The sequence below is a fragment of the Anser anser genome (assembly GCF_964211835.1).
Source record: "Anser anser genome assembly, chromosome: 10".
NCBI classification, from domain to species: Eukaryota; Metazoa; Chordata; class Aves; order Anseriformes; family Anatidae; genus Anser; species Anser anser.
This window is the reverse complement of record NC_139730.1, coordinates 17,616,230-17,639,691: the sequence shown is the minus strand read 5'-3', so window position 1 is coordinate 17,639,691 and position 23,462 is coordinate 17,616,230. Positions and strand designations below refer to the sequence as shown.

Below are 23,462 nucleotides of genomic sequence, written 5' to 3'. Positions count from 1 at the left end.
CCTTATGCACAGTTTTCATGTCAATATACACCTATGAGTAATCATTAAAATGACAAGATGAAGATATCAAAAATTTGTGAAGTGTTTTTAAAATGCTTTGAGACTTTATAGATTATTTGGTTTTACATTTACTATTAGCATTCTGTGTGCTTTGGGATGAACTTCAGCCATAAATAAGGAACCTGATGTGCAAGGCATAAGAAAGAAAATAGAACAGAAAATATCTGCTCTACAACCAATTCTACACAGTGTAAGAAAAATATGTGGCAAAACACAGGCTGAGGGCAAACCAGAAAAACCAATGAATCACTGATTGCCAATCTCATCTCTCTAACCCCTAGAATCACTTTTAACTGTTTTGTTTGGTTTTGCTAAGCAACATGACCAACAACAGGTTTAAAAAGCAGGACCTGGGGATCTGAAATCTCACACAAATAGTCAGTTTAAGAAACGTGGCTTAAAAGATAAACCCTTAGTTTCTACAAAAAAAAAAATCAGCACAGATCCAACCAAATCTGATCATCAATGTCAATCTCCATCTAGGCAATAGTGTCTCATCATATTATAAATACCTAAGGATATAGTCAGGTGTGCCAAAAACTGCTTTTGTAGGAAAAAAAGCTCATGGTGCTGTATTGAGCTAATATCTTTCCTGGTGACCTCTGACAATATAGAGTAGAACTTCCTGTACTTAATCTTTATAAACTTCTTGATGGTAAATTTGCACTTTTGTTTCCTTATTACATAGTCTTTTACTGCAGGATGACTTCCATGCACCACCAACAGTAAATATGGAAGTTGTTTTAGTCCCCAGCTGTGCAAGAAGGTTTCACGAGCACGGAAAAAAGCAGCTGAATTACATCCTGAGCACCAGAAACTTACAACACAGCATCCAGCAGTACAATGCTAGTGAAATTTTCATAATCTGAGCTCTTCCTGCAGGTCTAGCATTTGATATGCTGAGACTTCTATTTGGCCTTTCACAGATCACAGCTGGAACTGCACAAAAAGCAATAAGGAAAATAACTTCCATATAATTCTCAGGTGTTACCACCCTGCAGAAGTAACTACATGGAAATGCAAAGGCACAGATGTAGAAAGTTATGGTGAACAGAGCTGGTTTCATCTCTGCTAGTAAGTTTTGAGAAGTTAAATGTGTCTTTCAACATAACTATAACTCAACATAACATAACTCAAGTTTTTCTATGAACAGAACTTTAAAGATACAAAACACTGGAAATTTTGAAACAACTCCTGCAACTGTTTAAAACTTTCTCTGACCCATAAAAACGTCTACACTTCTCAGTATATATTATTTCATGACTCTTTATTCTCCTCCTTTGTCTCAATGACTAATTAAGGCTTGTTGTACTGGTTAAGGTTTTGATCAGTATAGAGGTACATTTTTCTCAAAAAAAAAAAAAAAGTAAACCCCAACCCAAACAAACAAGCAGCCAAAAATATCCCACCACAGCCATGAACCATGCACCCTGAGCATTGCAGTATAAAAGCCATTTCTGTGGAAAAATGACAACTCCTAGCTATATGACTGAAATTAATAAAACTCACTGGAACCAACAGAGCCATGAACATTTCTACCAGCTGAGAGTCCACACAATGGCATTTTAACATTTTGCTCTTATTTTAAGAGACAGTAAATAGTGTATAGGGAAGTCCTTTTTTTTTCTTTTTTTCTTTTTTCTTTTTTTTTTCCCCCTAACCATGTGCAGTAAACTCTGAATTAATGTAGCCTGTGAGGGGGGAAAAAAAAAAAAAAGAATTAGATCATTTGCTCCCCACCTCCACCCACATCATTTAGAAAGAAACAGCTGCTGCCATTAATTCTGAAGACAGACTAGTTGGAGAGAAAGCAACAAGGGTTTTTCAATGCTTGGAGACTGCAATATTGAGAATTGGCAACTCCTACAGGAGATGGAAATATAGTAAAATAGGCCTCAATATCCTTGATATGCTTTAGGCAGCTCCAAACACAATGAAAGCTTTTCATCCACGTGAACAGAGTGAACGGATGCCTTAACTTGCCTATGGAATTCAGTCTGAGCAGATGCCTCCATTTTTGTAAGAGTTGTACCTTTCATGATGTTGGCTTTTGCACTACCGTGTGTCAAAAATGCAATGAGAATAAACCATTCGTGGCAATCCCAGATCACAATAATTAGCCACTGATTTCAAAGCTCCACGTAACACAGTAATAGAAAATGCCCCAGTCTACATATAGAGAAACTGAGGAAAAGGTGAACGAGAAACTTGAAATCACAGAGAAAAAACAAAGGGAATAAAGTCTGTTAAGCCTCAGCCTAGTATTCTTATCACATCACACTAACTGCAAAAAGTAAGATATTGAAGACTGAAAGAGATTCATCATGGCAATCAACTCCTAGAGTACATATTTACTGTTAATAAATTTTACTCGTATCATCTCTATATAGAGAATATTCTTTACAGAATGCAAATTTATCCTGAACTCAGGTAGATTTTACTGTTGTATACAATTTTAAGCACACGTAACTACTCAGTAGAGTTAAAAGATTCATATTGATAGATGTCCACACAGCTAACGCTTGGCTTACAATCTGTCCTTCTAAACAGAATTTCACAGTAAATCTTTTGAGAAAAAACAAAAATTATGTATTAAATCTAACTTCCAAACTAAAAAAAAAAAAAAAAGCTATTCCAATTACCTTCTATTAGGTTGGATTTGGATGTGCCCTCTGACCTAAAACCTCAGGTTGCAAAGCAACTCAAGTTTGCAGCATGATAAAACAGAGACGCGAACTCTTACAGAAGTTGCTTCTTGTGTCTGACAACAGAAAGGGCTGCCTCGCAGCTTCTGAGAAGCACTGCTCAGGCAAGCAGTTAATGAAGTTAGATCTCTCAACTGGATTACGTTCTAGAACCAGTAACAAAGCTGAACTGATACAAGATAATTCAAATAACTAGTTATAAATGAAAATAAGTACTATGGCAGGTGATTGCAGCGTAACTGTGGAACCTATACGCATATTCAGCCAACTGTTAAAGCATGCCACGATAATTGTCAATTCATAAGCTATTTGAAAAACTCCATGGCCCAAAGCCTTCTTAGGCCCTTCACCTAAAGTCAGATGTTATTGTTCAACACTTACAGACTCAACATGTACAGAACGAATTGTCTTGGCAAAGTTCTGTAAGTACAATCTGGTAACATGGATGTAAGATCCCAGAGAAGCTAAATAGTGTAAATACATAATAGCAAGAACATCTGCAGAATGATACCAAGGTTTATTTAATAAGGAGGATATTACCAGAATTCAGAAGCACGCATCTTGGCACAGAAGACTAATTTAATATCAGGCTGCTTTAAAACCTACTACCACATCATTTGTGCCACCGTTGTCTCCAAATGAAAGGATGGGATCTGTATTCAGCCACTCGGGTAGACTTCTGCCAAAGGAAACCACCTACAGTACCTCAAAACAATGCTCAGTTCCTCAGAGCACAAACCTTCTCAAAGCTCCTATCTGTGCAAACGTGGCTTAAAGACAACTTGTGATCTAAGATTTATGTAAATATTCATTTAGTTTAGGATAGAATATTCAATGTACCATTTTCCAATCACCACTTACTTCAGAAAATGCTGCAGAATCATCCAATTTACTCTTCCACCCCTAGAGATTCAGTGCTTAGTATTCTAGTCTTATACTTTCCAAATCCAGGATTGCTACTTACTTCAGTATGCAAATGTTAGGAGTCAAGAGGAAAAAATATCTGCATTAGCCACATCATTTTTGTTAATTATGTTTCCTGTTTACACACCCAACAACACAAAAAAGTGTTTTCACCAGTGATTCTGCAACTGTCAAATCAAAGATTTTCTTCCATAGATAACTTCCAGTTTATTCCGACTTCATTTTGCTTGCAAAGCTGGCCACTGCCCTCATCTATACTTTCAGAGATACTATTTAAATTCTGAGCCCTGCTTACACTCCGTCATTTAAAAGGAAATCACTTTGTGTTACACAGTTCTCCGATCCATTCCTTTCAGATAGGTTAAGCCCAGCAGTATGTGGATGAATGCCTTATTGTCATTCTTTAAATGGTTACTGATAACGACGTGATGGGAAAAACAGGTCATCCCCTCACACTCAAGCTCTTCATTCTTAAGACTCGGGTTTCATTGTTCATTCATCTAAGCCAATAGGCTTGAGTTGCTAGGATTACTGCAACATTTCTAGGCAATAAAAACAAAAACAAAAAAACACCACATTTGCTATTGCACTCTGCAAAGACAAAAAGGCCACTAAATTTGCTGAAAAAAGAGCATTTAAAGGGACATGAAGAAATATGCTCTAATTCAGCCAAACTACACGTTATGAAGACTGGAGATAGAGAAATGTACTTAGTACTAGCATGAAGCCCAATGCTGCAATAGCCATCTGGAATAAGGTAAAGAACCCTTGTAAATACCATTTAAAAAACAGACTAACAGAAGAAAACAGCGAAAACTGAGAAGCCCACCTTGCTGCTGTGTCATCCTCCCAAAACTCACAATAGCCTGCCTTATCACAAAAACCGGCACAAAATACCCACCTACAGCGTGTTACAAATATTATGGTGGCTTGGGCCTGGATTTTCCAAAACAGAGAATTCTAAGTAATTCAAAGTATTTAAACCTAAATGACTAATTGTATATAGACTAAATAACCTTAGCAGATCAGCTTATAAAGATGTTAGCATTTAGATTACTTTTTTCCCCTTCAGGATAGCTGCTTTTGGAAATTTTACTTTCACATAGGACGTTTGCTCATTTCATATAATTTCTGAAAAAGAAACTGTAAGAGCACTTATTTTGATAAAAATTGTTTTGTATGTCACAGGGACTTTCAGGTAACCGAGCTTGTCACTATAAATGCATTTCTCAACCTCTCAAGCTCTTACTTATTTTAAGTCATAACTGATTTTCTTCAAACAGGATTTGGTGATAAAATAGAAGGAAATCAAGGATAGCAAATAAGCTAGAACTCTACAAACACAATTCTTGTCATCCAGCACACATTAAAAATACAACTACATAACAAGAAAAATAAATTTAATCTTTGCACATCACAGACATCTTGACTGAACAGAAGAAGGGGAAAGATTAGCCATGAAAACATACAGAATCCCAGATTCTTTATGTCCTGAAAATATGGGCTGACACTTCCCCTAAAATCTATATGGCATCTAATATTTAATCTCACTCATGTTTTCACTTTGTAGAATTTCCCTAGCAGTGTTCACAATTTACAAATTTAATGGAAGATGAGGAGGGACCTGCTTGGGTTGGGCCAGACAGCACATGGACCCTCCCCCAGGATGCTCTGAATTGGGAGTGCTGACGTACTTTGGAAACTCATTGCCATACTGGTCTGTATCAAATTTAAATTTCTTTTCATATTTCTAATGTAGCTGCCTTCTAACCAAACCAAAATAACAGTATTATTCACACCAGAATGTTTTTCAGCCACAGGAGGTAATGGTACGTTTCTGTCCTTACAAGTTCTGCCACCACCTGCCCAGCCTGCTGTGCAGAGCTGGGGACAGAGCCAGCTGCTCGCCTAATCACACCGCCAGGCTTCCTCGGCTCAGGTGCCATGGAGAAGCACAGCACGCGGGTAAAACACAAAAGCCCACAGCTTCCACATGTACTTACTCTTAGCAGCAGCAGGACTAAGACAGAGTGGAAATCACTTCCACAGAGCACAGCAGCAATCTAGTGCTGGTGGTACTAACAGGAGACATGCTCACAGACTACTTGCAGAGATCAAGAACTTGACTGGGACATGTATCTATCCTGCACCAAACAATTCAATTCAGCATTGCTGCCCCTAAAAAACAATTGAGTTCTTTCAGTGAAATATGGGAACAGCAGCTGCTACTGTCTCCTAGAAAAGGAAAAGAATTAAATCCCTCAGTCCCCAAAGATGGGTAAGTGAGTTTAAATAGCACTGGAACACAATCCACTGAGAGAGACTGCTGATTCTTCTGGGCTACGGGATCTACCCCGACTGGTCAGCACTTTCAATACTACTACAAGAGGAAGCAAATCTAGCCTATATTTGTATATATAACTAATTCCCAAATCACTATCGCTAGGAAGTTTCAGAGTGTTTTGAACTTTTTTTTTTTTTAACGATTCTCATCAATGCATTCTAAACAGGGCAACTTCTACATCAAAAAAGAAGAAAAAAAAAAAAGCAAAAATGATAGACTAGGCCCAAAAGCACATTATTAACCGCAACTCCAGATCTGAAAAAAGATTGCCTACTCTGATTCTCTACAGATTCCCTACTCTGCAGAGCCTTTCCAACATGGTATGTGAAGACTGCTTGCTGTGGTACTTATGCTACAACAACAATGAACGCTTGCCTTCAACATGTTTGCAAGCCCTTCTGCTATAACCAGTGCTGCATCTTGATCTACTGATCCATAAAAGATGAAAAGATTAAGCCAAAAAAAAAGCAGAGAGCAAATATTTGAAAACAAGTTTCCTCAGGGACTTGATATGTAATTCAAATGCTTATAATCATCCCACGAAGAGCAGAAATTCCTCTTCTGTAAATACTTCAATTGTAGTATGTTGACACATTAACACTGCAGAATTTCCTTCAAAAGCTGTAATGATATACATGAGCAGAAAATTAAGCACTTAACTCTGCAAAAGATGGTGGCTTTTTCCGTCCTTAATACAACTCCTCATAACAACTGGACTTGGATGCCAATTATTTCTTTGAAAAAAGTTTGCTTCATATTAACAGTAAAAAGGCGTGTAACAGTGAAACCATCAGTGATGTTGATAAATTTTAGGCTCATTCAAAACAAATTCAGCTTTTGGAGAGATACTAGTACTTGTCTTTGACAGAAGACCTATTTTCTAGACTATCATCCAAATAAGAGACCAAGAAATAAAGAGCACATTCTTGCCTACATTCCTGTGAATGACGTATAGACATGAGCCAAAATGTCGCTAACAAGGTTAAATAAAAAATCAGTTAATTTCAGTTAATTCTAGAGAGGAAAATTACATGTAACTTGAACTCATCTGAAAAAAATACACAAGATTTCCACCAAGCTTTTTTTCATGTGTGTGTTTTTATAACAAAACAAAACAAAACACAACCAAGAAAAAAAACCTGCTCATGTGACGGTACACCTTTCAGGTTCATGAATTATTTATGTAGGCATCACAATGTCTCTTAAAATAATGGAACTCCTTCTCACAAATTTGCCAGAGGCAAATATGTGAGCCAATCTTCATCTCAAACGTTCATCTGCACTAACTGCTTTTTACTATAGCTCCATTCTTACTTCAGGTTTAATTTCCAGCACAGTTATTTGAGAGCAGTTCCAACATCTACTCACAAGTCCAATCCTCTAAAAAGAGCATTCTGACTTCTGTCTTTTAAAGACCACTTTATATTTTCTTCTCAGAAAGCAGGGGCCCGCACCTGCTCAGCAAGCTACAGATAATTAAATATCATAGTAACCTGCATTGTTAACAAGTTACCCCCGAAAAAAAGGAGGGATTTACTTATTTTACAAGGCTGTTTAGCCAGCTGCAACCCACGTCTGCTACTCAGTACATCTTTTACCACCAATCAGTCACTCCAAATTCCTGAGGAAATGCAAGGTAACAAGGATTAAGAAGGCTAAATTCTATCATTGCTACTGCTGCTTGCAACAAGGAGCCCTAAAAAAGCTATTTGGAACTTCTACTTCAAAGCAATATGCCTATTAACATAAATGACTAAGTCTGTCATGAGAAAAGAAGAGATGCATCAGACTGGGTTTGATTGCTCCTATTACCATCCTGCTTTTTTTTAAGATGTGCATACACAATTAATTTATTCATTTTAAAGAGAATACACAAAAATATGGTTGCTAGGCCCCAGCTAGCAGCCAAGCATCCACACAGCCACTTGTTTGCTCTTCCCCTACTGGGACAGGGGAGAAAACAGGAAAAACAAAAGCAAGAGGATTTGTGAGTCAAAACAAAGACTGGGAAATCATTCACCAATTACTGTTGCAAATAAACAAACCTAACTTGGGGAATTTAACTTAATTCCAATTAATATAATCATTTAATAACTGATTCAGGTACTGAGAAAACGAAGACGACAAATAGTTAAACACACACGGAAAATACTTTTTCACCCTTTCCCAGCCTCCAGACACACCTCTCCTTGACACCCCAGTCTCCACTCCCTTGTCATCACTGCAGGACCCCCTGCCCCTCAGCTCCACATCCTAACCTCAATCAGCTTTTAACCATTTACCAGCTTTCTGCCAAAGGCACGTACCACAAACACCCACAAAATCTCTTTTGTGGTAACTTCCCTGATTCACCGATCAGTTAGAGCACACATTTCACACTGACTCATTCTGCACCACTTTCTGGGCCACACTGCCAGCAGCCTGCAAGTAAACAAAGCCTTTTCAATAGCTGTGCAATAAAGGTAGAAAGGGTTCTCGGGACTGTTAGTGCTGCTGAGTGCTAGAGGAAAACACTGTGAAGAGCAGCTCTTGCCCCCAGCATCTGCTTTCTGACAGGCTCTATGCTCAAGGCAACATCTTACAAACCCTCACAACATGAGGCTGAGTGCGCAACCCACTCACACCCTCCAAGTGCATCTTCGCTTCCACCACATCCTTCTACGCCCTTCTATTCATTTTTCCTGCACACAACCATGTAAGTAGGAAAGTGATACCATTCCTAATCATTTTCCTATGAATATGAAAAATGGAAATGTATTTAAGAAAGGATAAAAAGGGATAATCCAGAAGTTTGGATTTTGTTATAGGTTCACTGCAATGGTACTCCTGTGTGACTGGCTGCAGTAAGTAATCTTACACACACATGAAGTCACTTATTTTTATACTAATTCCCAACTCCACCCTGTAAGTAAAGAAAGCAGAAGAAAAAGCTGTTAAATGCTGACAGCGGTCAGCTTGAACATAGCATGTTTCCCCTTTTCTTTCCAGAGAAACTGACACAGTCAGACCTCACTGATCGCATAGCCATTCGTTGACTTGTTGCCCGGCTTTTGCAGTGCTACAGCAATAATCAGATAATTAGATTTCCTAGTGCTCACATTACAAAGTTAATTGATGCCTTTTCCTAACTTCTCTCATCAATTCCCTTGTGCTGCTGGCAAGGCTGAGCAGAATCTGGTTGGGGATGAGCAACTGTATTTCATATCCTCTCAAACAGAACAGTCAGCTATTGAAGCTTTTTTTTAAATTTTGCTCTTATTATAAAATTATAAAAAATGTTGAAAAGAAAATTATGGAAACAAACTTGTTGCAGATGTGCATTTCAGACTTTTTTTTTTCATATAGCTTTTTTTATTAAGCAAAATAGCAAGACATACTTTTCTGGACCTGCTTGGCAAATAAAGCACGGACATATTGGTCCTTTCACGCTCTATCTCGTACTCTTGCAACAGGAATATAGCAAACCACACCAAAAGGCTTGCAGCCCAGTATCACATTTACAAACTCTGCCCATTCCAACCCCTTCTGCCCCAACAACAGAGAAGAACTGAAGGCAAAACATGGTGAGAAGCCACTGAAAGCAGCATCAAAAGACAAAGGGTACTCCCAGGTACTAAGTCTCTCTGAGCCAGGCTCCAGCTCCAGCCATTTGCAAGTCAGGGACTTTAGGAACCTGTTGCTGCGCTGGTTCCTTCAATAAATTCTTTTTCATGAATTTACTTAACCTTAAGTAGATTTTAGCATTTGCAGCATGCTTTGGGGAGAATTTAAGGTAAAAACACATTGAGATGCTCTGTTAGTAGCTAAGGTCTTCCTTAGAATTCATATTCATGAAAATCCACAAGCTTCTAAATATTTGCTTTTACTTAATTCTGAACATCTGGGCTCTTATGTGTTCCCTTTTACGAGGCAACATTAACTAGCAAGTTGTAGTTTATCTTTCACACTCAAATTAAGTGACAGAAGTATACAGGATATTGCTTCTATGGGAAGAACCTGATCATTACTGAACCTAAGGACTTGATTTAACTTAAGGTAAATATTCCTTCATGTCTTGCCATTGCAACTTAAAAATTCAAAAATGACTTTTTTTTCATGTGTTTAAGAAAATTAAGCTGGACATTCCAGCAGTGAAGCACATCATTTAATAAAACATGAAGCAGCTTGCCTGAGCACATTCACCCCCTCCTCACTACCTATACAAGCATCAGATGTGTAGAGTTGTTCAAGAAGCTGTGGAGGAACTTGCTTGAATGTCAAAGACTAAAAGGAAAAGAAAAAAATGCAGACCTCTGAAAAAATAAAGAACAAAAGCAACAAGCTTAAAGTCACTAGCTCATGCCACAAATTATTAGTGCTCCATTCAAGTAGGAAATAGGAGCAATTATAAGCAAGACATGCAACAAAAATATATCTGATTTTAATAGAAACACTAGTTACATGATTTTAGCAACAGTTTATGATTCATCAAGCACCTTATACTCTACTACATGCAGTGACATTTTTAGATGCCAACTGCCAGATTTGTTGAGCTGTTATACAACTCTCAATGAAACTAACTGCATTTCACTGTATGTCTTCTTCCCCTCGTGCAGTTGACTTGGATTAGACTTGTAACATACTGCTCTTTTAGCAGTATTTGAAATTAAATACTTATTTCCACCTGCACGTGCCTTAAGGAAACAAACTGTGAGTGCACAATTTCATTCTCTCTTATTCTTCACTACCTCGCAAATGCTAACATGGACAAGAATGCTCTCAGTCAGGAGTGTCAAGAACTTGCACTTTAAAAAGCAAGCTGAAATCCTGGAGTCATGACAAACCTTGAGGGCCTAGGGCTCTAAAGCAACACTCAAATATCTAGAGAATTGTGCATCCAAGTGGAAATAACATTTGTGCTGAGAGGTGTTAGGAAAGCGTAAATCTCCATTGTTACACCAGTCTGAATTTATCCCTTATATCAGCTACCGGATTTGAATCCCCTGAACAGCTGAGCCCTAAGTGAATATTTCTATTTTGCCAGCCACCGAAACCTTATGTTAATGGCACATAAAGGGGGAAAAAACAAAGCGCTTTCTACAGTATGTCTTAAGTGGATTTGACAAATATTATTCAGCATATGGAACAGAATTAGATTATTAGATTTCCTTATTTTAAAGAAAAGAAAGTATAAATAGTAACCTCTTTTTTTTTGTTTGTTTTTGTTTTGGAAACTAATTAAAGCACTCATTGCTCAAATAATTTCATGGCTTTTCTTTCAGCCTTGAAAAATCCTCAGAATATTTCTTACAAACAGAACTGAACACTCAATTCTTGTATAAATTGATTTTTATTGCCTACTGTTTCTATTAAGGCGATTTCTGTATGGAACACTGAGCTCTACTCCGTCTGACAAAGCCGTGTGTTTAGATGAAGATTACCCTGCACAGTTTGGCAAGGAAAACAACACCGAGCATAGAATAGTAGGCAACTGCATTTCAGTTCTCTGTGATATTTCATGTCCTCTTTTATACCACTTTGGTAAATATCATGATGAAACTCTCAGAGAAATGCACACATTTTCAAAGAGTTTGTTTTAGTTCATTTAACACACTATATACTAATAACCTTCTAGTATCATACAGCGCACTAGGATCAGAGCCAAGCCCGTTATAAGAATACAGAACACTAGGAAAGCATTTACAACCTCAATCTCCACCTGATGTATTCACAGAATTTTTAGCAGAATCTAGACCAAAGAAGGTTTTAGAGATAAAATGCTGAGTTGAAGGATTTCTCTTTTTTTTTTTTTAAAATATCTCATAAAGCAGTACTATTTCTGACACCATATTCATGCTTTTTTAAAGAAGGAAGGAAAAGTCTGAAAGGTTAACATATGCGTAAAAGCTAAAGGAGAGCAAAAGAAGAAAGCTAAGTCTGCTTATTCTTCCTCCCCCCCCAGATACACAACAGCACATTTCTTGTCCTCCTCCCACAATAGTTTTCTTTGTCCTTGCTCTCTCCTCCCATTACTATATCGCTCCCATAGTCATTACTGTGAGACTCAGAAACTGAAGCAAGACCTTGTCAAATGCCTTTCACTGCTGTAGATTTGCTTTTGCTTTTAGCCAAGCTCAGGTATACTTTGTTCTCTTGAAGCAAGGGACTTGAACATGATCTGTTTGCTGGCAACCTTCTGTCCTAGTTCTATGCAGTTAAACTCCAGTGGAATGTGTATGCCTAAATGGTACTTAAGCATTGGCAATTTTCTTCACAAGAAATAATAAAGACTACCCATTTCAACTGTGTTCAATTGGTTTAGGCTGCAATGGAAGCAAATCCTTCGTCCCATCCAGCAATGAGCATTAAATGCTTAATTAATCAAGCTTAATTACAACTATCAATCATTCAGTTGCTTAATCGCAACTATCATTCCTTTCTACTTTCCATTGCACTTATGAGGTTGGATATTGTTATGAATGACTTAAAGATGCTAAACCCTTTGCACACAAAACCTGCAAGTCTTTAAGGACAAGATATGCTATGGATAATGTGTATTTCAGGAGTTTAAAACCTTAGAGGTGTTACTTCAGCTGTCCTCTTTGCTAAATGAAAACGCTTGTTATTATTACTCTCCATTTACAAAGAAAAATCCTAACAATGCACTTTTTAGCTCTGTAGACAGTACCACAGCTGCAGCTCATGCCAATAAGAAAATGCAGGCATTAACATTTGGTAGCAACTCATCACCTGCAGGTAGCATGTTGGAATGAATACATAATTAGCTCAGTACCTTAGGAATATTTTTGTGAGCTCATTCAGATACTTGTCACCAATTGCATCTGCTTCTTAAAACTTAATCAAACATCATTAAAAAAAAATCTTCTTCCAAAAAAGCTCTGCTTGGACTATGAATTGTCCAGAACAACCTACAGAAAGAAATCATTTGAATTCTTTGAAATAAATGGCATGCATCCACCTGTTATACCTTACAGCCTGACACTTAAGATGTGCGATGAATTAAATGATTATGTGATGAATTACCACACCAAACCATAACATACCACACTGTGATATTTCTCAAGACCCTCAACAGTAACCAACAATCCAGACTCACATGTCAAGCTTCAAATCCATACGACTTTAGTAAGGGCCAAACATTTGTCCCATGTCAATCAAAAAGTCTCCAAAGCAAAATGCATCTTCTGGCACCTGTTCAGCAGTGAAGCACTGACTGGAAACACTGATGACAATTCCAGTTGATCTATACGTACTGTATCTCTCTTTTCATTTACAGTTGTTCCATATCATTTAAGCTTTTAGAAATCCATAGATTTCTAGTGTAATAGGAGAGTAATAATAAGAAGGGGGTTATGCTACAGGGTTTTTTTTTCCCTTTTTTTACAAATTACATATGGAAAAAACATTAAAAGTTCTACTGAACAATAATTTGTCCGTATTAACAACCACTAACACCATCTAGACTTAACTTAATTTGGCCATGCCTGCACATCACTGTGCAGGCAAGAATCCTTGCTTTTTAGAACCATTGGATTTAATGGGCCTGTTTTTCTTCCGGCAGTTGAAATAGAAATCAAGGTCCATTACAATTTTACTTATGTCTTATTTTCCTCAGCCATCTAGTGTATAAATGATCTGAGTTAGTTAAACATAAACGTGTTCTCAACCTTATTTAGAGAAGTATGTGCAAGATAAAAGCTCTATCAGAGAAAGTTCAGCACTTAGGTTTGCAAAGTAACTCCTGTAAAAGTCAGTAGCAACCAGCCACCTCATACAAGCCTCTCATGGTGTTACACACAAATGCAAAATTAGTAAGTACAGAAGAATTTTCAAAACCAGCAGCCCAAGGAGGATGTAATTTCCTTTGTTTTCTAGCAGCAACAAATCTAGCAGCAGGATTCAAAAGCAGACATCTTCTTGGAACATACTAGACTTGTTCATTTGCATCTAACCTGCTGCCTAGGGAAAGAGGGACTGCTGATACAGTGAAGGAGAACACACCTTGGAAACCAGGAAACAAGATCAAAACAAAGAGCTGCACCAATCTGCTCAAAACCATCTCTTTACACTTACCATTGCAATACAATGTATTTTTTTAATATAGCAGCATGGTGAATAGTAATATATTTAAACAAAAGATTATATAGCATAAACATGGTATCCATGTGTTTTTAACAAGGCCTCTGGGAAGTCACAATTCTTCTTTTTATTATTGTATATCCAATTATCTGTAACCAAAGTCTTGACTACCAGCATATGGCCAATTATAATGAGAAATATTAAATCAGTGGGATAAATTAAAAAAGAAACAGAGATACTAAAAAAGCTGAATGATTTCAGCACCTTCTTTCCCAGGCTGTTAAGTACATGTTTTAAGAACATCTTTTATAGATTTACTGCCTTAATTTTGGATCCTTTTTTCATCACTTAGTTGTGTGGTAGGTACAACAACAGTTTTTTTTTGTTTGTTTTAAAAAGTACTGCTTCCCACTAGCTGGATTTGATTATGTCATTACAGAGAAGGGTATCTTGTGTGTGCTGCTCCAACTGGTTCACTTAGGATATTAAGGTGTACGTCATCAGGATCAAGTACAAGGATCAATCTGAGCACAGGACACATGTAGACTTAGTGGAATGAGTCCAATGAAGGGTCACAAAGATAATTAAAGGACTGGAGCAGCTCACACACAAGTAGAGGCCAAGACACCTGGGACTGCTCTATGTGGAGAAGAGAAGGCTCAGGGGAGATCTTACCAATGTGAATGACTGGAGACAGCTGAGCCAGGCTCTTCTCAAGGGTGCCCCATGACAGGTCAAGAGGCAGTAGGCACAAACTGAAACAAAAGAAATCCCATTTGAAATTAAGAAAATGTTAAAAAAAAACAACAACCCACACACAAAAAAACCCCTGTGAGGGTGGTGGAACATTGGAACAGGTTGCCCAGGGATGCCTGTTGTAGAGTTTCAATTCTTGGAGATACTCAAAACCTGACTGAACACAGCCCTGGGCAACCTGCTGTAGCTAAGCCTGTTTGGTGCAGGGGGCTGAAGTAGATTATCTGTCTTCCAACCTCAACTGTTCAGTGAAGAACTTTAAACTTCTTTTATGGATAGGTGTTACAATACATTCTCAATCAATGCTCACATAAGTCTATTTATATTAGAAAATAGGTCAGGAAATACCACTGACTTTCTGTATTTGTTCCTTATTGGAACTTGCATCTGCAGAGAGCCAAAATTAAGTTTTTTTCTTTCTGCTTCTTTTAAGAGCAATTATTTGACTTTATGTTATGAATAATCCCTTGATGTTTTCCCTCAGTTCCCATTTCCTTGTACAAGTTTGTGGCTAGCTACAGTTACAGATGAGACAGGGTGTGGAGTCAGGCATTAAAGATCTGCACTTGGCATTCGACAACTCATCACTAGAGGGGTTAATCCCACAGTTTACCTAACTTTAACTTTTTTAATATTAATCTCAGGACAGGCAGCCATGCAATAGGTCTGCCCTTCACACAAGGTGTGGGACATGGAGAACCCCGTCTGTCTAGTGCCAGAAACAGGTACCACGTGAAAACATGAAACCTTCCTCACTACCCAGACCTGAAAGCCCTGACAGCCTTACCACACTTCAGGGTCACCTCATGGGGGCTGATGTACCGCTTCTGAACACGGATGAGAAAACAAGTACTGCATTTGCTCCTCTTACTATTTTTACTTTTATTTTTTACTTTAAACGTAAAGAACTTCTGGTAGAAACTCGAGTAATTAATTATCAAGGAAGCTTGTGGGTCAATAACCCAAGTTCTGTTTTTTTTTAACGAGACAAGTGTCCATCACGCACTTACAGAAACGAGCCTCAGCCCCTGCGGCGCCCAGAGGGGGAGAGGAGCGCCGCGTTTCCCAGCAGCCGTGACCGAACTCTGGCCGCTACGAGGCTCGCTCTGCCGGCAGGGTGGGCGGGAGGAAGGGAGGGAAGGAGGAACACCGCCCCGCTCCGCCCCGCCCCGCCGACACCGGCGGCCTCCCCGAACGCCCGCCCGGGGCGGGGGCTCCCGCCGGCCTCTCCACAGCGCGGGGCGGGGCCGCCTAACGGTCGCGCAACGGTCGCGCCGCCGCGTGCCCGCGCCTCGCCTGAGGGGGCGGCCTGGCGCGGTGGGGCCGGCCGCTGGGCGCCAAGGGCACGAGGCGGCCGCGGGGGCCCGCGGCTTCCCGCCGGTGCTGCCCGACCCGCTCCTGGGGCGCGGGGCTGCCTCGGTGGGCAGCGTTAAAGCCAAAGTTAACGTGCGCTTTGCCCCCTGGTAGAAAGGACAGTTGTTGATTTGCAATTGATTTTTTCACGGGCACGAAATTACTCAGGTTTTGTAGTGTAGAAGTGTTGTCCGTAGGCTACACGAACTTAGCTTGCAGTAATACTCCACACGTTTACGCTTCCCTCCTCAAAGAGTGGCAGCTTTTCAGTGCTCGTACCGCAGGCATTAAAAGCACCACAACGAGACGTGGGTGATTTCAGCCGGTGGGTAGGGAGGGTGAGACAGCTGCCCAACGCCTCCAGGAGAGAACTGCCTGGTTACAACCCAAGGCTTACTCCTTGCATTTGCTCCACACAGAAAACAGCAGTTGTTGCCTTCTAACAAAAACATCTTACCTCTGCATTTAATAAAAAAATTAAAATAGATAAATCCACTTTGCTTTTAGCTTTAGACTTTGCTGTGTCAATCTTGTGCAAGCCACGGGAGAGCTCCCTGTGCTCCAGAAGTCCAGTGCCTCAGGAAGCATGCATGGCTCTCTTCTGTATCCACAGTTACAGACACTGCTTTGGAAATACCTTGTTAAGATGTAAATTACAAACACAATTAAAGAGAATTTAATCCTCCAGCAAAAATGCTAACATTACTGACTAAACTGCATTACCAACTTCACTGTATGGTTTAAGCGATAAACTATATTGTTTAAATGAAGGCTGAGCAGAGGGAAAACACCTGGTGTGCCCTCAGATTGTACTGGTCTGTGATGACCGGTATTGTGTGATTGCTGCACTTAAAACTATGAAACGCTCTGACATATTAAAAGGTGAAAATTATTTATTTAGCCAGAAGCATCCAGTTCCAAGACATTGCATGTATTGCTGTATCATATGCATATCCTAACATTCTAACTCATTATTAACATCTATTGATGAATGAGCTTGGACATGGAACTTTCTAAAACAAACTACATCTTTCTCTGGCATGCTGACAGCATACAGTTCTTAATTTATTACTAAGGAGTACATCCCTTTTGTGCCTACCAAATTTGACCTTTTCTATTCATTAGTAATTTGGAATTCAGGAACAAAATCCAAACTCAAATAACTCAACAAATAATTTCCACTTTTCTTCAACTATACAGATTTTCTCACAACAGCAAAGAAGAAAGATGAAACAACTGATGATCTCTAGAAAGGTTTAGGTATAGTTTTTCCTCCCTTAGAATTTCACTAATTTATAGTGGAATTATAATAAAATTTGTAATGAGGTGTCTACACTACTAGTCTGCTTATGCCAAATCGGGAGGAAAAAACTATGATCTTTGAGCAGCTACCAACAGAGATTCTACCTACGCATTCACCCGCACATTCCCTCAGCACCCAGGATACTAGTTTTACAATGTATAACATCGTCTTATGTATGGTATGACTGCACCTCAGCTGCATCCAGGCTTGGATAATTTTGCAGTTACATTGATAATTTTTTACTGGTAAACCACTATGAGTCTAGACACGGAAGTGACAGAGCCTTATGCTACAAACACACAATATGGTTGAGAATACACTGGGAGGAAACCTGCAAGAAACTGCACAGGAGCTCCCAAAACACCAGGAAATGGCCTTCTTTCCCATTTCTAATATATGTGATTACCATTAGGGACAGTCTATCAGGATGTTGCAATCCCTTTTGCAAAGCTCTAACAAAGTTCTGGTTATGAACCTTTTTGCAGCATGGTTGTATTTTGTCCCCTCAATACATGAGCAAGGATTCCTTTAGTGCATTATACCTTTGTTGATACTTGTGCTTAGTTCTCCAGAAACAATGACCGTGGAAGAAATCAAACAAATCAACCAAATAATAAATAAATCATGTCACATAAATTCATCTTGAATTACTTTATTTTTCCAAATAATAAAAAATAAATTAGTCATAAACAAAAATAGTTAACATTTTTCCATCAAAGAGAAAATGCATACAATATGAAAAGGATGCTGTACAGTTCTGGTTCAGGTGCATTGCTATGGATACATATTCCTGAACGAGTCAGAAAGCAATTTGCTTCTACTCCTCCTTTAATTCACTCAAGGAACTGGCTAATCAGAAAGTTTAGAAAATTATATTACGGATTTCCAGTATGACATATATACAAAAATATATATGTAATACTTGTGCTATAAAATTCCATAAAAGCTGGGTTAGTATAATGAAAGAGCTGGACAAAATGTGAATGATATATGTAAATAAATACATATTAGGTCCCTTTTAATAAAAATCTGCCTATTCTAAATATTTGAATTATTTTGGTGCAGTGGCTTGTTCCATACACACAGCTCAGAATACATATTTCCCATAAACATCTTGTATTTACAAATAACAACAAAATAAGTTATAATAAAGTATATCCTTCTGCCAAAATCAATTATTAGGGTCAAGTAGACATTTTTTTTTAATATATAAAAGTTTTTTTTTCTTTTTTTTGTCACTTTTTGTCAGGTTTAAATATCCTTAGAGTTAAGGCTCCAGTCCCTCCTGATCCTCCACGTGGAGCCCAAGCGACTTCAATGTGGGGTTCACAAGCTTGTATGCACCCACCCTGCCAAGGCCATTGCAAGACTAGGTCTCACGAGACCCAAACACAACCTAGACGAAATAGTTCAGGGCAAGCAGCAATGACGGACTGTCACTGTGAGGTCACTGATTTCTCAAAATTAAGCTCCCCTCCTCTCCAAATATAGTGGTAGTTTGTTTTGTAATCCAGTAAAGTAAATGGTGTTATAGAAGATTAGGAACTTGCATTTGTAACTTTTGGTTGCTAAAAGCTGATAAGTAAAGAGCCAAGTTCAGGTCTGGTGTGAGTTCTCTTAAATGAAACTTTCTTCCTTCCACCAGGTCTGAATTTTACCCACCCTATTAAGATATTATAATGCTGAGAAGTTTCCTTTAAATTATACTAAAAACAATTACTGGATGATTTATCATTTGAGATATTAGGAGGTACAATTTTAATACATTTTCTAAGCAATAGCTAATATAGCTCCCACAAACATATTTTGTAACTGATGCTAAGAACAAAGGAAGTTTACTTTCAGTGTTCAAAATGTCATGTTTTGTGTTCCAAATACAGACACGCACATAAATAATCTGCCTAATACACCACATTGCTCTAAGAAAGAGATTAGTCAGACACTAAGTGTAGATCTCAAGAAAACCATGTAGACAAGTTTTTACTTTTTGAGCGTAAAGTTTTTTTCTTTGTTTGTTTGTTTTTTTAAATATATGTTAGATTTGAGAATAAAGGGCCAATACATACTTCAATAGTTGTGTAATCATAGGTTCATTGAACAGGAGCTCTTTCAGTAGTTATTTTGATATCATGCATTTAAAATTAGCCAACAAGAACACACAAAAATCACTGAACTGGCAGGAATATAGCTCTCTTCATAGCTGGGCTTATTTCTAACAGATTCTTAACCAAACCATTGAGGATTTTCAGTAATGCAGGCAAAATTTAAAATTGGCATCCAAAGCACAAAGGGATGGAGGTGAGATAGGAAGAGAAGAACACTTGTCAGTGTAAGAGAGGGACTGCAGGATGGAGATGAACTGGAAAGAAAAGCCATGGAGAGCACATTTTACTCTCACTTTACATATGGAGGTTCTACTAGCCATTAGCTGCTTCCACCTTCCTCCCTCAGTGGTGACCACTGGCACGTTCTAGGACTGAGACATAGGCAAATGCCACCTCTGATTTACAGTAAAATCATGAAATTAAAATCAGGGCCTCTGTAGGCATCATCCTAAATTGGTATACTGCTCTATTAAAACAAATGCTATAGTCACAATTTCAAAAGTGTACTTTGTGTGACAGTGAAATACTAGCATAGCACTTACTTTGTGTAGGTAATATTAGTTCTTCTACATCAAAGTGCTGAAAGAAAGGTTCATTAGTTCATATTTCAGGAACAAGTATTTTGATTATGCTGAAACATGAGAAGAGATGATAAATGATTAAGTTCAGCAAGACTTTAGTAGTTTCCTTATCACCAGATGTTCAGTTAGGTGATGCAATCTTTTTTTAACTGATATATCTGAAACCTGTCCTTTTACTAAAAAGAAATATATAGTTTCTATAAACATAATTCACTGCATGAAATTCACAAGGCTGTATAGCTTAGGAGTAATACAGGGTTATAGCACTACATGTATGTATAAATTCTTTCTTATTTAGCTCCCATGAATTGTTTACTTTAGTTGCAGCTTAATGGAGCCTACGTGATTATAATCCTTGTAAAATAACCCAATTGCCCTATATTCCAGAGCATAACAACAGATTTTATGGAAGACCAGGATCACCTGTCTACTTGCTAACTTGCTGTCTCACAGCCAAGAGTGTGTGCAAGCAGATTGTCTATGAATTGTTTGCAAACCTGATTACTTCTCTGTATTTCATTCTCCTCGTGGTTTTCAGTACAAGTATTTCACTCTAGCTCACAGGACACACTTCCTTGGCACAAAAGAGATAACAGCAAAAATTATGCACTCTATGTGAAGATTTGCTGCAATGAGATTTTGAGATGAAAATCTGTATTTACAAATACTGGATTCCAGAGTTGTTTGTGCTGTACTTTCCCTGTATCAGTCTTTGGTCAAGAATCTTAATGAATATAAAATATGACCACAAATTTTTAAATTATCTTCATGAATAAATTTTCATAATCCAAGGAAGTAGGACTGCAAAAACTTTGTGAACTAAAATCGAAGGTTTTCTAATTAGCATGTCTGTTTCTAAAGGGCTTACATCAATTAATTACAGTGAAAAAGCCCAAACCAAAGTATACAGAAACAGCCAATAACGTTAATGGTTTATAATCACAAATACTTCAAAGTTTAGGGGAAACACTTCTTAATTTCATTTAGCCAAACACTACAGTTCATCATGGCTGAAATACATTCTTCGTAAGTGACTGAATCAAAAAATCTAAGGTTTGTCTCAGTCCAAGGCAGACTTTAGACTAGAGGTGTTCTACCTTTCTGTGCCTGTAGCTTCCAGTACATGAACTGGTGTGACTAGTAAGTAGCATGCCCAGAAACCTTTGCCTCCCTGCGGCCCATTCTCTCTTCCGCATTGTCTCCACCCAAGCAGTAAGAACAAAATAAAAACAGATGAACACTTACAGATGGATCATCTGGGATGAGCTCTAGCACAAATCCAGAATGAAGTTCAAACATGCCTCTAATCATTAGCAGGACACATTAATCACTCTACTACCGCATCACTGGGAGTGGCTTAACATACATTATTAAAGCTGCTTTTCAATTCAGGCACCAAGCACCTTAGAAATAGATGCACAGTTAGATATCATGAACTTAAAAGCAATATGCTGTAATAAACAGTTGAATGAGCAGAGGTGTTTCTTTCTTCCCTCAGCCTTATTTACACATTTGAAAGACCTCACAGGTAAAACCTAGAGAATGTGCAGATAACGCAAAAGCTTTCTTCTGCCCTGCACAACGTGATCTATTTACCTTCAGCACATCCTAAGGCTGAGTCTAGTAATTGCAGAAATGAAAAATCACCACCTAACTTTAGGTCTAAGAAAAGCTATTCTTGAGTACTATAAAGGGAGTGGTATTAAAAGATCTGATGGATGAAACATGGAATGAAGCAAAAATGACAAATACGTGGTAGTAAGTGATCAGAACCTGAAGAACATCAACAGGTAAGATCTCCTTATAAATACTTGGCTACTACACTCACAAAGACTACTGACACCGAGAATAACAGACTACTATAAAGCAGAGAGGTCTGCATCTGTTGGTGGTTGCTTCAGAAACTGGTGATGTATCCAGACAAGGTCTGGACACAATACTTTTGTATGGTAGTTGTTAAAAAATAGTGCAGAGACAAGACATCAGGCAAGATATCAATTCACTGAAAAACTGCCCTACAGGAAAGAGACCTTGCCAGTGGAAACAATCACTCTGTGTATTTCTTTTTAAGTATCAGCAAAATCTCCTCACCTTCCTGGTAAATCTCACTGACAGCTGTAGTTATTAAAGGCTTAATTGGTTAGGCACTAATGGCACTCTGGTAGGTAATGTATTTTAAAAAACATACAGTAGAATAGTATAACTTCAAGAGTTTATGAATTAAATATGAAGGCACATTTTGGCAGTCAAGTGTGCATATATTTGCCACCTGAGGACGGGAAGTTAGCTAAAAGTATACGTGAAAAAGTTTAACCATTACTATAATTTATTATGAATGAAGTAATTAAAAATATACATTAGTGTGCTAAGAAACTGAACATGAATGAGTCTTCAAGGGGCTGGTTTCTCTGTAAAATAGTGCTTGTCATGTGCATGTTTCATTGATTTGGTCTATTACTTTAAGGCAGTCCAAAATACCAAGTAAGAGTTAAGCACTCAGAAAATAACTCAGCAGTTGCATCCACATTGGTAAAATATCTCCAGTAATTGCCTATGACTGATTTTTTTTTTTAACAATAATTTCACAATAGTAAGGCTGGTATATTTTTAAAATAATTATCCGATGAGCAGGTGCAAAGAATATTATCATTAAAAATTAATGCTTTAAAAAGATCATGGTTTTACAACAAACTTTTTAAAAAAGACATAACTGCACAATAAGTGTAACTGAAATGGTGCGGTGTCTTGATGCACACAGCAATACAAAAACCATCTCTTTAAGAAGCGAAAACCTGCTGTAGTCAAAACAGTAACACTGTTCAAGCTCCATCTGAAGACTGACATTGCTGCTTTGAGAAGAGTATTTGTTATCTGCGTCCTAGAAACCCTGATTGTCTATTTGCCACACGCGTACAGGATGCACAACAAGCTGTTTTGTAATAGGTGTAGACACAAAGCCGGGCCTGAACCACCACATTGCAATTGTAGTATTTATCTTTGCAGTTCTCATCTGTGGAGAAAAAGGAAGAGAAAAGAAACTGAAGAAAATAACAGTGGAATAACAGGCAACCAATCCCCTTTCCTTTACCGTGTAAAATCCTTTAACCTCTATTCAAACATTCATTGTCAGGTTAAAATAGGCTACCTATGCAAATTGATTGAAGATTTTCCACATTTAATCAAGATACACAAAAACACAGATTAAATGTACCTATCCCCATATACACTGTTCATTAATTTTTTTTTCCTTCT

General features: G+C 38.1%; 1 protein-coding gene and 1 long non-coding RNA gene across 10 annotated transcripts in view; both read right to left on the bottom strand.

The window, feature by feature from the left end:
* LOC310905207 overlaps window positions 1-16,126 on the bottom strand; it is a 53,133-nt gene extending 37,007 nt beyond the window's left edge. Inside the window, exons 1-2 of the long non-coding RNA XR_014588861.1 lie at window positions 15,879-16,126; window positions 14,788-14,867 (exon numbers count right to left, since the gene is read on the bottom strand). This is a non-coding gene — a long non-coding RNA (uncharacterized lncRNA). The remainder of the gene's footprint in view (window positions 1-14,787; window positions 14,868-15,878) is intronic.
* Window positions 16,127-18,160: 2,034 nt separating this feature from the next.
* The window catches only part of THSD4 (thrombospondin type 1 domain containing 4), a 300,889-nt gene continuing 295,587 nt past the window's right edge, over window positions 18,161-23,462 (bottom strand). For all 9 annotated transcript variants that reach the window (XM_083851128.1, XM_083851127.1, XM_083851129.1 and 6 more), the window contains one exon: window positions 18,161-23,220. In XM_083851128.1, the coding sequence (XP_083707254.1) occupies window positions 23,078-23,220 (143 nt within the window). In that variant the 3' untranslated portion in view covers window positions 18,161-23,077. The remainder of the gene's footprint in view (window positions 23,221-23,462) is intronic.